Genomic DNA, 16100 nt, shown 5'->3' on the forward strand with positions numbered 1-16100 from the left:
ATCAGTCCTGGGCTGGCTGCCCGCTCTTTTCCCCACAGAGCTGGGTTTCCCTGGGGACCAGTGGCTTGGCCTAGCCCCACACCCACAGCCCCCTCCTGGCCACAACTCACGCTAGAAGGAGGGCTGGACCCTCCTGGACCCTGGCCCTCCCTGCCCTGCCGTCCAAGACCCAGGAGTCGTTCCATTGCTGGGCTGGAAGCAAGGAGCAGTGACTCCCTTGAAAGGAGGTAGGTGACTAGGGATTGCTAGTCAGGGTGGTGGATGCCAAGACTGGGGCAAGACCCTCGTCACTCCCACTGGAGGGAGGGGGACTCTGGTTCCTAAGGTTTGGTGCAGACTTGGAGGTCCCAGAGTCTCTCCTGGGGAAGTCTGGGCCAGGGTCTCTGCAGCACAGACTACACAGAGAAACTAGAGCACAGAGTCTCCAACAGTGCATCCAAAGATGAGGGAGAGTGAGGGAGGGCAGGTGCCACCCAGAGTGCCCACACCAAGTTCTGAACTTCCCATGCAGGCCTCTTCTGGGACTCCACCCACGCCTTCGTCAGGGTCCACACCGGCACCAATGTCCCATCTCCCCTGCAGGTCCTAAATCTGTCCAGCTGGCATGGCAGCTCCAGCGTCTCTGGGGACCACAGGCGGTCCAGTCCTGCAGGGGACATCGTAGACCGTGGACAGCTGCCGTCTGTGCTCCCACCAGCCAGGCCAGGTCTCAGGCCGTTTACCATGGGCGGCTGCTTCTCCAAGCCCAAGCCAGGTACCTCCCTCTCTCTGGCAGCCTCCCCCTCCCTCTCTGCACTCCACCAACCTCCAAAGTAGGTCAGGCTAGGCAGGAGCCCAGAATGTTAATGCACTGCAGGAAAGAGGGTGAAGGCCTAGGAAGGCTCCCCTGACTCTCCCACAGCAGCCCCCCTTTATTTGGGGCATTGTGTGTTATGATGGGGACAACGGCTGATTCCTGTTAAAAAGCAGAGTCTTGAAGGTTGGGGAAGGGGCTACTTCCTCCATCCCTGGAGATGATAGACCCTGGGGATGTTCTTGGCCACAGTATGACTTCTTTGAGGCCCAGTTTCCCTCGCTACAAAATGGACCTGGACACTGACCTCTCAAAGAGGCTGGCCGAGTGTGACAGGCAGGTCTCTTCACTTCTCATTGCTGACAGGGTATGACGGGCAGGTCTCTTCACTTCTCATTGCTGACAGGGTATGACGGGCAGGTCTCTTCACTTCTCATTGCTGACAGGGTATGACGGGCAGGTCGTCTCTTCACCTCTTCTCATCACCGTGTGATATCTGATGTCGTCTCTGGGCCTCATCTCCTTTTTGTTTTTCTTTGTTTGGGTTTTTGTTTTTGTTTTGTTTTGTTTTGTTTTGTTTTGTTTTTTTGAGACAGGGTCTTACTATATAGACCAGGCTGGTTTCAAACTCACAGATATCCTCCTGCCTGTGCCTTGCAAGTGCTGGATTAAAGGCGTGGACCATCATGCCCTTCTCTCGTCTCCATTTATATAAGAAGTCCTGGCTCTACCTAGTCCTAGAGGCTCCAGCCAGATAGGATCATTCCAAGGTGTTAGAGGACTTGGGATCTGCCCTGCCACTGGACTCATGTCTTTGGGTTTCTCCACACATTCCTCTTCCCTGGTCATAACCTCCAGGAAGCAGGACCCGTAGCCATGACAGGATGTGGAGACCGAGAGCTGCAGGGCCCAGTCACTGTTCCACCCACCCCTACCCAACTTGCCCTGGCTGGGTCACTCTGCCAGCTCACATAGCTCTCCTTACATGATACCCATCAGCTCGGTTACCTTGGGACGCAGAAGACTTTTCTGCCTTTCGTGGGTCTGTGGTAGGACTTGGGGGAGGGGGCAGAGCTGTGAGCCACTGGAGGTGGTGGTGGAGCCTGCCCTTCCTGCCTTAGTCTGTGCCAGGTCCCTCAGCCTCTGCCACAGGTACCCACTGTCTTTGTCTCCCTTCTCAGAGTGGAAAGGGATGTGCCAGCAAGATTCCACATGAGTCTCATACTGGGTACCTGTGGGACTGCTCGGCTGGCAGGACCAAAGAAACAAGATACCACCCAAAGAGCTGGCCTAACCGGGGACCCCGACTCTCACGCTAGAGCTAGCCATTGTCCCCTGACCCGTCCCTTGTCTGTTGATTGTTTGTTTGTTTTTAAGACAAGATCTCATATAGCCAGGCTGGCCTCAGACTCACTATGGAGTTGAGGATGATCTTGCCTCCACCATCTGGACTTACAGGGGTGTGCCATCAACCATAGCTGTATTTAGTACTAGGTAGAGAACTCAGGGCTTTGGAAATGCTAGGCAAACACTCTACCAACTAAGCTATATCCATAGTTCCTTTTGATGTTTTTTTAAAGCTTATTTTTATTATTTTAAATTGTGTGTGTGTGTGTGTGTGTGTGTGTGTGTGTGTGACAGAGAGAGAGAGAGAAACCACATGTCCGTGCGTGTGCACATAAGTGCAGGGGCATGCAGAGGTCAGAAGAGTCAGACCCCCTTGGAGTAGGGTTATAGGCCTGTTGTGAGCCGCCTGGTTTGGGTGTTGGATCTCAAACTCTGGAAGAATAGTATGTGCTCCAGCTCTGGGATGGTTTTTTGTTTTGTTTGTTTGTTTATTTGCTTTAAAAAAATTTATTTGTTTGTTTATTTTGGTTTTTCAAGACAAGGTTTCTCTGTGTAGCAGCCCTGGCTGTCCTGGAACTCGCTTTGTAGACCAGGCTGGCCTTGAACTCACAGAGATCCACCTGCCTCTGCATCCCGAGTGCTGGGATTAAAGGTGTGTGCCACCGCCGCCCGGCTGTTTTTATTTTATGTATGTGAGTGTTTCGCCTTCCCGTGTGTTAGTGCACAGCGTGTGTGCAGTGCCTGTGGAGGTCGGAGGAGTGCATCCGATCTCCTGAAACTAGAGTTCCTGGTGGTTAATTGTAAGCCATGGCATGGGAGCTGGAAGTCAAGCCTAGGTCTTCTGCAAAAGCAGCAGATCTTGACCTCTGAGCTACCCTCCCCCCCCTTAAAAAAAAAAAAAAAAGAGTTCTACTGTGTAGCCCTCAATGACCTTGCTATATAGACCAGGCTAGCCTTGAATGTGCAGTGAGCCCGCCACCCACTGGGATTACAGGCCTTAGCCATCAACCCAGTTTATGTTTGTTTGTTTTTTTCTCTCTCTTTTTTCTTTTGGCCCCAGTTTATGGTTTTAAAACTTTGTATTTTAAGGGAGGAGAGATTTATTTTGGCTTACAACTTGAGGGGACACATTCTGTCCCGGTGAGGGCCTGGCTGTGGGTGGCTTTGTGGCGTGGGACCTTCAACAGCTGGTCCCATCTTACCCTTTACCCAGATGTTGCTGTATTGCTCTGACTGGTCTCAAAGTGGCTGGCTATTCTTACTACTCAGAGGCAATGTTAAAGCTTGGGCTTTTTACCTTCCTACCTGTGTGACCAGGGCCTGATTGCCCCTCTCTGGCCCTCCATGTGCCCATGGAGAAAGCAGGCGAGGTTGCCTGCTGCTGACCCTGGCATTCAAGAAGCACTTGCAGGTGTGATTTCGTTTCTTCCTCTCTGGCTCGGGCTCGGGCTGCAGTCGGGGGTTTAACTCAGGAAGTCTCAGGATGTGGGTATGAGAGTGGGGCCAGGGCATTCATTCAGCAGTGCTCAGTGGGGCTTGGATGAGACCTTTCTGTAAGGCCTCCCCTTTCTCTGCTGCTCTTCATGGCCGTGTCCTAGTGTTGTCAGCGTTTGCCTCCTGGGTCCGCATGTCGTGTTCTGGGGGGTCTTTTTTTCTTGAGACAGAACCTCAGTGTAGTCCCGGATGGCCTGGAACTCACTCTGTAGACCAGGCTGGCTTCGAACTCACAGAGCTCTGCCTGGCCCTGCCTCCCGACAGCTGGGATTAAAGGCGTCCAGCGTCATGTCTGGCAGTTCTTTGTTCTTCCTAAGACTTTAAGCCAGTGGCTTACCCTTGTCAGAACTGGTAGAAAGTGACCTGAGGCAATGGTCCCCACCACACAAGCATCAGGACCCGGATTCGGATCCCCAGGACCTACATGAAAGCCAGGTGTGTGTGTACCTGTAACCCTAGGATTGGGGGTGGGAGGAGACAGACCGTGCAGCCAAGTAGCCAATTACTGAGGCCTGGGTTCAGTGGAAGAGCCTGTCTCAAAAAAGAGAGAGAGAGAATGACAGAGAAAGACTCCCGACCCCAGCTGCTGGTCTTCACATGAACACACACATGTGTGTGCATACCCCCATATTCCATAAAACACACACACACACACACACACACACACACATCTACCCCCATCCTGAGTGTCCATCCACACAAGTACAATTCTGATCTGGCTATCTGTCTGCCTTTTATTAGGCTTTTGCTTTTTACCATGTCTGCCAGGAAGCTCAGTTGACAGATCTCTGTTACCAGGGCTTGTATGTGTAGTAGAGTGAGTGCTGAGTGTAAGAGGCCCTGGGTTCTAGCACAAAATCCAAACCAAGCCAAATAAAAAACTTGAAAACACTACTGCACAGTTTCAAAAGTGGAACTTTGGTTCCAGTTATACACATGATCAGCAAATGGGTAGACGCTCTGCGTTTCTCTCTACCCCCTTTTTGAAGCAGGGTCTCACATGGTAACCCAGGCTGGCCTAGAATTCCCTGGGAAGCCCAGGCTAGCCTTGAGCTCATGGCAGTTCTCTGCCTTAGGCTCCCAAGTGCTGCAATTACAGGTGTCAGCCACTCCTGCTGGAGACGCAGCTAAGTGGGACTCCGTCGGTGGCCTCTACCATAGCCTGTTTTCTCATTTTGTGACTCAAGTGTCTTGAGGCCTGAGAGGCAATGACAGTGTCTGGTGGGCTGATGGGATCATGGAACTGGGGCTGACCAGCTCTGTGGGTCAGCAGTGTCTGCTACCCAGTCTCCCTTCTGCTGCTTCTCCTGACTTAACGACTCCCCAGGAGAACGTCAGTGAGCATGCCTTGGAGCTTTCTGGAAGGAGGAAAGACTAACAGCCTGACTTGGAGTCTCTCTGCAGCCCCCAGCTGTTCCTGTGGACTCCCACAGCTCACACCGCTGATGTCAGCTGAGCCTGACATATTTTTCTTCTTAATTCTTCCAAAAACATTCTAACACCATTACATAAAGTGCATTCGTCCCCACCCCCACATGACAGCCTCCACAGTGTGGCTGTGTCCTCTCCACCATGCCCAGTCAAGGAGCTGCTCTTTGCCTGTGTCCCCTGGGCCTGAGTGGGAGGCTGGGATGCCTGGCTGTGGAGGGGGACTTGGCCCAGCATGCAAGGATCAAGGACCCATTCAGGGCCTGCAGAGCCAGAGGATGCCCCTGAGTGTGAGCTAGCCACTGTTGGAGGGATGGGGGTCCAGGGCAGCAACACTTGCAGATATGGGCCAGGAGGTGTGACTCAGCAGCCAGGATGGTCCTTGTAGCCTTTGTTTCTGGGGTGTCCGGTCTGAGGTGAAGGGGTTCAGAGGTAAGTGCAGGAGAGAGGCTTTGATGCCTGGGGGGTGGAGAGAGGAGCCACCTGCTCCCCGCTACAGCGCATGCTGTGCAGGGCTTAGCTCCCTCCTCCTCCCTGCTGTAGCAGCCCAGGAGACCGGATTACGGCTGCTCAAAATTCTGTTTATTGTTCCCTTCTAATTAAAAAAAAAAAAAATACCCCAGGCACGTCATGGGGATTTTGGGAAACGCAGAAAAGTTCAAAGAAGAAAATGTCAGTCTACAGATACCTGCTCCTGCTCTCCGGAGGAGCCCACAGACACTGTCCAGGCTCTGTGTGCTGGCCATGGCCTGCTTCTCTGTGTTGCTCCACACCGTCAGGGCTCCAGACCCGCACACAGAGACATCAACGTGTTGGGGTTTGGTTAGTGTTGACTGAATCCCAAACTGATGGACATAGCTATATTAAGAAGTCGAAGGGCTACACACAGAGAAATCCTGTCTTGAAAAAAACAAAACAAAAAAGTTGAAATCTGCACAGTGGTGACACACACCTTTAATCCCAGCACTTGGGAGGCAGAGGCAGGTGGATCTCTGTGAGTTTGAGGCTAGCCTGGTCTACAGAGTGAGTTCCAGGATAGCCAGGGGTACACAGTGAAACCCTTGTCTCAAAAAACCAAAACTGAAATATATATATATATATATATATATATATATATATATATATATATATAGAGAGAGAGAGAGAGAGAGAGAGAGAGAGAGAGAGAAAGAGAGAGAGAGAGAGACGGAGAGAGAGAGAGATTGAAACTGGGGTTTGGAACCAAGTTTGATTCCCAGAACCCACATGGAAGGTCATAACTGTTTGTAGCTCCAGATCTAGGGAATCTATTGCCCTCTTCTGGTCTCTGTGGGCACCATGCACACATGTGCTGCCTAGACATACATCCAGGCAAAGCACTCATATGCATAAAATAATTATTTATTTATTTATTTATTTATTTATTTATTTATTTATTTTGGTTTTTCGAGACAAGGTTTCTCTATGTAGTTTTGGAGCCTGTCCTGGATCTCGCTCTGTAGACCAGGTTGGCCTCGAACTCACAGAGATCCACCTGCCTCTGCCTCCTGAGTGCTGGAATTAAAGGCGTGTGCCACCACTGCCTGGCAATAATGTTTTAAAACATATGTAAGGGGCTGAAGAGATGGCCCAGCAGTTAAGAGCATTGACTGCTCTTCAGAGGTCCTGAGTTCAGTTCCCAGCACTCACATGGCAGATTGTCTATAACTATAGTCACAGGGGATCTTCTGGGGTGCAGACAAACATATATATATATATATATATATATATATATATATATATAACATCCACATACATAAGTAAATAATTATTTTTAAAAATTTCACAGATAAAGCAGTTGAGGTTATATCCTGTACTTTACGTCCCTTCTGTGGTACCGAGGACGTTGATCCCAGTACTTCACCTGTGCTAAGTCATTCTGCCAAAGCCTGCCTTGCCCTGGGTGCTCTTTCACCTCAGGCTGGATTCAAAACTCATCATGTGTCTGAGGAGGACCTTAAATTCCTGACCCTCCTGTCTCCACCTCCTAGGTATTGGGACCACAGGTGTACACTACCATGCCTTGTTCTGGCTTCTAAAACATTCATTTATTGTTGTTATTGTTGCAGTTCTGAGGATGGAATCCAGAGCCTGTGGGTACTTCACAAATGCTGTACCCTGCTCGGGAGATGTCTTTTTTTTAGATTTATTTTTACTGTTTTATGTGTATGAGTGTTTTGCTTCCATGAACATCTATGTACCACGTTCATGCGTGGTGCCTGAGGAGGTGGTGAGCCTCCGTGTGGATGCTGGGAATCGAACCTGGGTCCTAGGCAACAACAAGAAGTGCTCTTAACCACTGAGCCAATTCTCCAACCCTAGGCAGTCATTTTTTTATTTTTAATTTTGAAAAGAATAAACTTTTCAAACTGGAATAGGTAGTACCTACCTGTGGTCCAGAATTCAAAGACGTTGTCAGGCAGATATTGAATTGAGGATATCGTCGTCCAACTGTATGAGATTGTCTAAAATAACAAAGAAAACACAACCCCCAAATAGCAAAACATTTTCAAAGCTAATGAGAAAGTTCCAAGGGCAGTGATTCTGTCCCCACCCTCATCATTTCTTGACGTAAGGTCTCACTTTGTTTCCTGGGCTGCTCAGCCTCTGGAGCGCTGTCATTACAGGAGTGAGCCACTCTGTTTCGCCCTGCCCAGCAAGTGTGTCTCCAGGCAGAGACAGTGTCTTTGTCCGTCATTAGATGAGTTGGGCATGGAGGTTCTTTCCTCCAGACATTCCTAGAGAAAATGGCTCCAGTGTGAAGAACTGAGTCTCCTTCACTACTTTTTGTCATTGGAAAAGTAAAAGTTTCTGGGATGGCTGGAGCTCGGCGGTGGAGTGCTAGCCTCAGTGCAGACCCTGGGCTCTTCAACAGGAAGGAAATGTACACAAGTGAGCTGAAGTCAGCTACCTCCTGCTGACCTCTGCTCGTCCTGTGGGGTGGGAACAGAGCTGGTTCAGTTAGGGCTCATGGCTGCTTTGTCCACAGTGGAACTCAAGATTGAAGTGGTGCTACCAGAGAAAGAGCGGGCCAAGGAGGAGCTGTCGGCCGGCGGAAAGGGCAGCCCCCGGGCTTACCAGGGCAATGGCACAGCGCGCCACTTCCATGCCGAAGAGCGCCTGCCCACCCCCCAGCCCTACCCCAGCCCTCAGGACTGTGTGGAGGCTACTGTCTGCCACGTCAAGGACCTGGAGAATGGCCAGTGGGTGCTGGGCTGCGAGGGTGGTGGTGGGGCCTGAGGTGGACGGCATGGGAGAGGCCACACATGAAGGATTGGGCTGAGGCAGTGGTCTGGAATGGGCTGTGGCTCTTGACTCCCTGGGTGCAGCCTTTGGGTGTCAGCTGCTCTGAGCTTCCCAAAGCCTGGACCCTGGGAGGAGGTGCTTCCAGGAGGACTTCTGGCTTGGCCTCTAACTGAACCCAGCCCCTCCCCAGGATGCGGGAAGTGGAGCTGGGCTGGGGGAAGGTGTTGCTGGTGAAGGACAATGGGGAATTTCATGCCCTGGGCCATAAGTGTCCTCACTATGGAGCACCCCTGGTGAAAGGTGAGAAAGGGCAGGGTATACATGGGAGGTGGGACATGCCATACATGCCTATATAGGGATTCCAGCAGGCCCCAGCACCCTCATCCCTTTGTGGGGTCTCCTGGGTTGGGGAGAGGTCCAATACCCAAGGAGCCCCAGAGAGCAGTCTCTGGGCACGGCTCTAGACTGGAACCCATTTGCCTCACCTAGGTGTACTGTCCCGGGGCCGTGTGCGCTGCCCCTGGCATGGTGCCTGCTTCAACATCAGTACTGGGGACCTAGAGGACTTCCCAGGCCTGGACAGTCTACATAAGTTCCAGGTAGGACTGGGAAAGTGGCGTGGTGGGAGCCTGTGGTGTGGAGTCAGGACCGAAGCATCTCAGAGTTTGGTGCTAATGCTGTGCTGTGCCGCCTTCTCAGGTGAAGATTGAGAAGGAGAAGGTGACTGTCCGGGCAAGCAAGCAGGTACCGGGGTGACTCAGGGGTCACCGAGGCCCAGGTTTGAGTGGAAGGGAGCCTGGCGTGGGAGGAGATGAGGCCGGGCTGGAGCCTCAGGAACTGAGCTCCCAGCCCCCCTGCCCCTCCCACCACTCCCAGGCCCTGCAGCTACAGCGACGGACAAAGGTGATGGCCAAGTGCATCTCTCCGAGCGCTGGCCACAGCAGCAGCACCAACGTGCTCATAGTGGGTGCAGGTTGGTGTTGGTTAACGGAGGAAAGGCGAAGCATGGAGGGTGGGAGAGACCTTGGCCTTGGTCTATGGTCCTGTCCCTCAGGTGCTGCCGGCCTGGTGTGTGCGGAGACCCTGAGGCAGGAGGGCTTCTCAGACCGGATTGTCCTCTGCACCCTGGATCGCCATCTGCCCTATGACCGGGCCAAGCTCAGCAAGGTGGGAATGGGACAGTACGTGGATCGTTATTCCTCCAGGTCCCTGTCATGTCCGTGTGGAGCCTTGCCTGTCACGACCTGGAGGTCTAGCTGACTGTTTTCTCCAGTCCACCAGGCTTGACTGTAGTGCTCCCAAGAGCTCTGGGTTTGTTGAGTTCTGTCCGATATACCCATGTGACCCAGATTGACCTGACCTCCCTGGGCTCTGTGTCCTTTACAGTAAAATGGAACATAACTTTCATCTTAGCTCTTGGGAGGCAGAGGCAGGTAGATCTCTGTGCGTTTGATCTACATAGTTCCAGTCCAGCCAGAGCCACAAACTGAGACCCTGTGTCAAAAAAAAAAAAAAAAAAAAAAAGATATATGTGTGTGTGTGTGTGTGTGTGTGTGTGTGTGTGTGTGTGTGTGTGTGTGTAATGGAATAGCTACCATCTCACCATCTGGACTTGACTCATGACCATGTTCCTTAGTCCCTGGATGCACAACCTGAACAGCTGGCCCTGAGACCCAAGGAATTCTTCCGGGCCTATGGTCTCGAGATGCTCACTGAAGCCCAGGTACGAGGGGAAGGTTGGAAACAGGCAAAGAAAAAGCTTCACTGGTGGTGCACACCTTTAATCCCAGCACTCAGGAGGCAGAGGCAGAGTTTGAGGCCAGCCTGGTCTACAGAGCGAGTTCCAGGACAGCCAGGGCTACACAGAGAAACCCTGTCTGGAAAAACAACCAACCAACCAAACAAACAAACAAACCAAAAAATAGAAGAAGAAAAAGCTTCAAGGGAACCAGAATGACAGGAAGCCATGTGTGCCCGGGTGTGATGGTTGCTCAGCCCTTTTGTCCAGGCCTGGGACCCAGCACTGACCCATCTTCCCAGCAGGGTGGCTGGGGAGATGGTCTGATCCCAGTTAAGACAAGAGAACCTGGTGGGACTTGGAAGTATAAAGACAGCTTTCAGGGGTTAGGGGATGCCTGGCGTCTAGAGAAAGGCGCCCAGGCTGTGGGACTGCCCTGAGATTGCTGCAAGGAGCCTAACTTCTGGGTTCGGGGGATCTTGTGGAAGTAAGAAGTGAGCAACAAGGCCCAAGCCTGTGCCGAGGTCTCACTGCCCACTGGGGTCACAGGTGGTCACAGTGGATGTGAGGAATAAGAAGGTCGTGTTCAAGGACGGCTTCAAGCTGGAGTACAGCAAGCTGTTGCTGGCACCAGGCAGCAGGTAGTGTGTGTCTCCTGCCTTGACCAGACGCGAGGCAGCTGGGTATCACCCAGGATGGGAGGCCCTCACTAGTACCACTCACTGAATCTCAGCCCTAAGACCCTGAACTGCAAAGGCAAAGATGTGGAGAACGTGTTCACCATCCGCACACCTGAGGATGCCAACCGCGTGGGGAGGCTGGCCCGCGGCCACAACGCCGTTGTTGTGGGAGCGGGCTTCCTGGGTGAGTAGCTTCAAGGGATGTGCGTGGTGTTTAACCACCATGGCCAGTCCCCAGGATACGCTGGCCCTCGGTGTCAGAGTGCCAGCCTTGCCACCCTTGCCCACCTGCCAGGGATGGAGGTGGCTGCCTATCTGGCTGAGAAGGCCCACTCAGTGTCTGTGGTGGAGCTGGAGGAGACACCCTTCCGGAGGTTCCTGGGGGAACGTGTCGGTCGAGCCCTTATGAAGGTGAGCCTGTCCCAGTGCCTGGCCTCTGGACACCCTGACCGAATGGCCTAGCCCCGGGCTGTCGTCTTACCCACTGCCATGTGCCCGCTTGCTTGTACAGATGTTTGAAAACAACCGGGTGAAGTTCTATATGCAGACAGAGGTGCTGGAGCTGCGGGCTCAGGAGGGCAAGGTGGGTTTTTCTCTCTGCTGCTGCTCTCCGTGTCTCTTCCTGGGCTCAGGAACTGTACCCATCGGCTCACCCACTCCCTCCCCCTAGCTGCAGGAGGTGGTGCTGAAGAGCAGCAAGGTTCTGCGGGCAGATGTCTGCGTGGTAGGCATTGGTGAGTAGGTAGACAAGTAGGCACTAGTGAACAGAACTGCCCATACACACTCTCTAGTGACCTTGGATCCCTTACTTGAGCTTCAGTTTCCACATCTGTAAAATGGGACCCCAATGGTACCCACTTCACAGGACCATCGGGAAAGGTGTGTACCTGGCTTAGCTCGGCATTTCACAGAGCAGGTGACTGCTACCAGCTGATACATAGGGCACAGATAAGCCTTTGATTGGTTCCTATGCCAGCTGACATAGTTTGGGGAGGAGCCAAGCTGGCAGCACAGGGCTGGAGAAGCATGGCTTGTGGATCCCTATAGGAGAGTTCTGTAGCATCTATTGGGGCAGATAGCTTCTGGGGCTAAAGGGATGCACAGCCTGTGAATGGGGGCACAGAGGGTAGGATTCATTAAGACCCCGGGTGGGTAGCCTGTAGGTGATTAATCTGGAGCAGGCAGATACACAGGATGGAGAGAGATGGGACCGGAGTGTAGATGCATGGCTTCTGTCCTGTTAGGTGCGGTGCCTGCCACAGGCTTCCTGAGGCAGAGTGGCATTGGTCTGGATTCCCGAGGTTTCATCCCAGTCAACAAGGTGGGGCTGGATGAAGTGGGAAGGATGCTGGGTGGGGCGTGGCCGGAGGTCCATGTCAGAGCACTGGCCCTCTCCCCACAGATGATGCAGACCAACATCCCAGGCGTGTTTGCTGCTGGTGATGCCGTCACCTTCCCTCTGGCCTGGAGGAACAATCGGAAAGTGAACATCCCACACTGGCAGATGGCCCATGCCCAGGGTACGGCCAGCCCGAAGCAAGTTAAGGGCTGGAAGGCCATCCCAGGGCCTCAGCCACCTTCAGGCCCATTCCCCACTTCTTGATCTGAGGTCTTAAGTTCAAGGATAGGTTGTGGCTTGTTCGACAAGTCTCATCCAGTGACCAATCAGTGTAGAGTGGCCCATCTCCAGAGACCCTGTGAATGCCATTTAGCTGGGCAAAACCCTCTCCAATCCTGATTGCCATTTTCCTATCAAGGTCATATGTTTGGCAGAATTCCCCCTTGGCCGGCATTCACCACAGAGGGAGAGAAGGAGTTTATTTAGTAGGCTAGCTTCTTACTCAGGGCCTGTCTCTTACACCACTATATCTCTGTGAGCTCAGTTGCTTTATGAATCCCTGGAGGAAGTTATGTAGCCCAGACTGGGTTGGGTTATTTGCTGTTTGTGGAGCCTGCCTCCCCTAACATTTGGTAGCCACCAGGTTTCCTGAGCCTCGTGGACTACGTACAGCTGCTCTCAATCCCTGAGATGCAGGGAGCAGCGTGTTGCCCACTCCAGGGACTTCCCCCATACATCTACTTTCCTTTAATTTCTCCTTCACCGTTATCTGGAGGGCTGATAATAATGCTATCTCCCAATTCCAGTATCTGTTCAAACCCAAGGTCTAACGTTGCTGCTAGAGAATAAGGAACCAAAGGCTACTCCTCGGCCAAATATAATTAGGACTTATGGCGGGCCAGAGCTTCTTAAATGTACCCAGCTATGGCTTCAGGCGGGGCTTCAGGAAGTGGACAGCCACCTGTGCTGACTCTGCAGGCCCTGCGTGGGCTGCCGGTTCTCCTTCTGGTTTTTCCTTCCAGTTTAGTCCCTCATTAGACCTGGTATGTCTGGTTAGTTTTCTGTGTACACAATTGTGAAGTAGTTCACAACCCCAGTAGACCTTTCAGATGTACAACAGATCATTCAAAGAGGATCTTTGAATCAGTGGGTCTCTTGGGGCCCCAAACCAGTTAATGTATCCAAAGATGGGCTACGGTGGAATGTGATGCCTTTTTTTGGGAGTCCTGGACAACAGCAACAGTACCTGTCAAGGGTCCCCAGAGTGGGCTGAGGGTGGGCAGTGTTGGGGTGGTGAGGGAAAGGATTGGGCTCTAACCACCCTGGGTCTTTCAGGGCGGGTAGCAGCTGAGAACATGCTGGCACAGGAGGCGGAGATCAACACGGTGCCCTATCTGTGGACTGCCATGTTTGGCAAGAGCCTCCGCTACGCGGGTAACTAAAAGTCTGTAGAGGGTAGCTAAAAGCCCATCATGGGGATGGGGGCTTAGCCTACAGCAGTTAGGGGTAGGGCCCGAAGGCACTTTGGGATTAAGTGTGGGGGTTGGGTCCAGTGTGAACTAAGAATTGGCAAACAAGTTGGTTTAGTGCAGGTGTGGTTGTGAACGATAATCCCAGCAGTCTGGAGGCTAAAATGGGAAGATCAGGAATTGAAGGTCAATTTGGGTTCAATGTTGAGACTTAGCTAGAGGAGGGTTGGTGGGATGGCCCAGTGGTAAGGGTTCTTACTGCCAAACTCATGATCTGAGTTTGATTCCCAGGACCTGCAGAGTGGAAGGAGAGAATCAATTCCTGCAAGTTGTCCTCTGACCTCCATACATGCATGCGCGCGCGCGCGCGCGCGCGCACACACACACACACACACACTAAATGTAATTAAATTTTTTAAAAAAGGAGTGGGAGCCAGACAATGGTGGCAAATGCCTTAGGCCAAGCACTCAGGAGGCAGAGGCAGGCAGATCTCTGAGTTCGAGGCCAGCCTGGTCTACAGAGTGAGCTCCAGGACAGCCAGGGCTACACAGAGAAACCAAGACAGAGATAGAGAGAGAGGGTGAAGGGGAGAGAGGAGTAGGGAGGTTGTTTAGACAGGAGGTAAGAGGGCAGGGTAGGGAGCCAGCCTATGAAGACTGTTCCCTTTCCCAGTTCACATGGGCACCCTCCCACAGGCTACGGAGAAGGCTTCGATGATGTCATCATTCAGGGGGATCTGGAAGAGCTGAAGTTTGTGGCTTTTTACACCAAGTGAGAGAAATGGGGTGCAGTGGGAGCGTGGAGCAGGGGGAGTGCTGCTGGGAATGGGTGGTCAGTGTTGGCAAAGCAGGGGGGCTGCCTGAAGGGAGGAGAATGGGAGAGGGGTATGAGCAGGAGGCATCGCAAAGATGAGGGGGCATAATAATTCTTCCACCATCAGACAATACTGTGTCTTCTGGATATCCGAGGTAAGTGTTGAAACCGAGGTAGGTGTCTGCAACTAGGAGAGGCATACTGGTAGAGAGAAGGTGATGCTAAGGCTGGGTCCATCCCTGCACCGTGCCAAGGGCTGGAGCTTCCTAGGGCAGCTGACAGTGCTGGGACCAGTAGAGACCCGGGTGCTCAGGACATCCTGTTTTCCTGGACAAGAGCTTCCCAGCACCCCAGAACAGAAGGTGTTAGGATCTTCAGGATCATTGCTAGTGGTCCTCAGCCTCAGGCTCCTTCTCTCTATAGAGGTGATGAAGTGATTGCTGTGGCCAGCATGAACTACGATCCCATCGTATCCAAGGTGGCTGAGGTGCTGGCCTCAGGTCGAACCATCCGGAAGCGGGAGGTGGAGTGAGTGCGGGTGTGGGAGGTCTTGGGGGTGTGTGTGGGTGTCCTGGGTAGGATCTCTCAGGTTCCCATGGCAGCCTGTTGCCCCCACACCTCTGTAGAGCTCTCCCCTCACTTTCAGTTCTCATGGCTCCTGGTTAGCATGGGGGATGAATTTGTGATATAGAAGCCGACAAGATGTGATTGCAGAAGCAGAAGGGAAACAGGTGTGTGCCCCAGAGCGGAGCCAGTGCTGTGAGATGGAGGCACAGTCCACTACTTGAGTGAGCCCAAGCCTGGGACTCCTGACCAATGTGATTTGTGCTAAGCCTAGGTGGGGAAACACAGCTAGTGATGCTTCCATATATGCCATACACGGAGATGGGGGGTGGTTGTAGGACATCTGGGAGGCGCTGGACACTAGCCACTACTGTACACCAGCACAGTGCCAGTGAGAGTCCCCAGAGCTTGACCTGTGTACAGCGAACTTCCAGGAACTAGGACAGGCCAGAGGTGGCTGAGGGGCTGAAGGCTACCTGACAGGGGTAAATCCTAGGGTGGAAACATGCAAGAGCCAGGGCAGACCTGATAAATGACATGCTTTCTCTGGCCTTCTGTTTCCCGCTTGCCTTCGCAAAGGCTGTTTATGCTGCACGGCAAGTACGTGTGTTCTGTCGTTCCCACTGACTGTTCTGAGCCCTTCTTCCCCCAGCCCGGTTATCGGACCCTCCTACCCTGCCCAAGTCCATTTCCCTGCTGGGCACCGACACGTAGCGGTCTCCGCTGCTGTTCACGGTGCCTAGAGGGGGGAGCCTACTCTCTTCTGCCCCGACTCCTCCTCCTCTCATCCCTGCAGAACCGGTGACATGTCTTGGCTCACAGGGAAAGGATCCTGAGCTCTCACGTGGTGGACCTGGGCAGGCCTCTGGGGCACCAAGGTCAGAGACCAAGTCCTGGGGGCAAGTGCCAATCTCCAATTTCCCAGGATCCCCCAGGGTGGAATCTGAGTCTTCCCACGGCCTGCCTTCAACTGTCTGCCTCCCCTCCAGAGAGGCTCCTGCTGCCTCCAGAAGATGGTCTATTCCCAAGGCCTCAGCTGTCACTGACAGCTGGTTTTAGCAGGACAGGCTCTGCCTCTGTTTCCTCTCTTAGGACTATCTTCCCAGCAAGACCCTGCAACATTACCCTGAAATTAAAACATGTTTCTGCAGATCTGTGTCCCAGTGTAAT

The 16100-nt window shown here is 52.8% G+C and overlaps 1 protein-coding gene across 1 annotated transcript; it reads left to right on the top strand.

Moving 5' to 3' along the window:
* Positions 1-681: 681 nt before the first annotated feature.
* On the top strand, positions 682-16080 carry Aifm3 (apoptosis inducing factor mitochondria associated 3). Its single transcript, XM_059277112.1, has 19 exons — positions 682-754; positions 8070-8283; positions 8517-8626; positions 8816-8925; positions 9026-9070; positions 9203-9299; positions 9381-9493; positions 9963-10049; positions 10614-10705; positions 10798-10928; positions 11040-11155; positions 11256-11327; positions 11415-11478; positions 11989-12065; positions 12147-12264; positions 13419-13517; positions 14249-14324; positions 14790-14894; positions 15727-16080. The coding sequence occupies exons 1-19, from the start codon at positions 724-726 to the stop codon at positions 15764-15766; spliced, it is 1797 nt and encodes a 598-aa protein (XP_059133095.1). The 5' UTR covers positions 682-723; the 3' UTR covers positions 15767-16080.
* Positions 16081-16100: the final 20 nt, after the last annotated feature.

This window comes from Peromyscus eremicus, chromosome 12 (assembly GCF_949786415.1).
Source record: "Peromyscus eremicus chromosome 12, PerEre_H2_v1, whole genome shotgun sequence".
Taxonomy (NCBI): domain Eukaryota; kingdom Metazoa; phylum Chordata; class Mammalia; order Rodentia; family Cricetidae; genus Peromyscus; species Peromyscus eremicus.

Excerpts from the sequence above, each read along its gene's own strand:
- Aifm3 (XM_059277112.1), top strand. The coding sequence starts at position 724 with ATGGGCGGCTGCTTCTCCAAGCCCAAGCCAG. Across the intron at positions 10,050-10,613 it reads AGATGCTCACTGAAGCCCAG|GTGGTCACAGTGGATGTGAG; the intron begins GTACGAGGGGAA and ends CTGGGGTCACAG. Across the intron at positions 12,265-13,418 it reads GCAGATGGCCCATGCCCAGG|GGCGGGTAGCAGCTGAGAAC; the intron begins GTACGGCCAGCC and ends TGGGTCTTTCAG.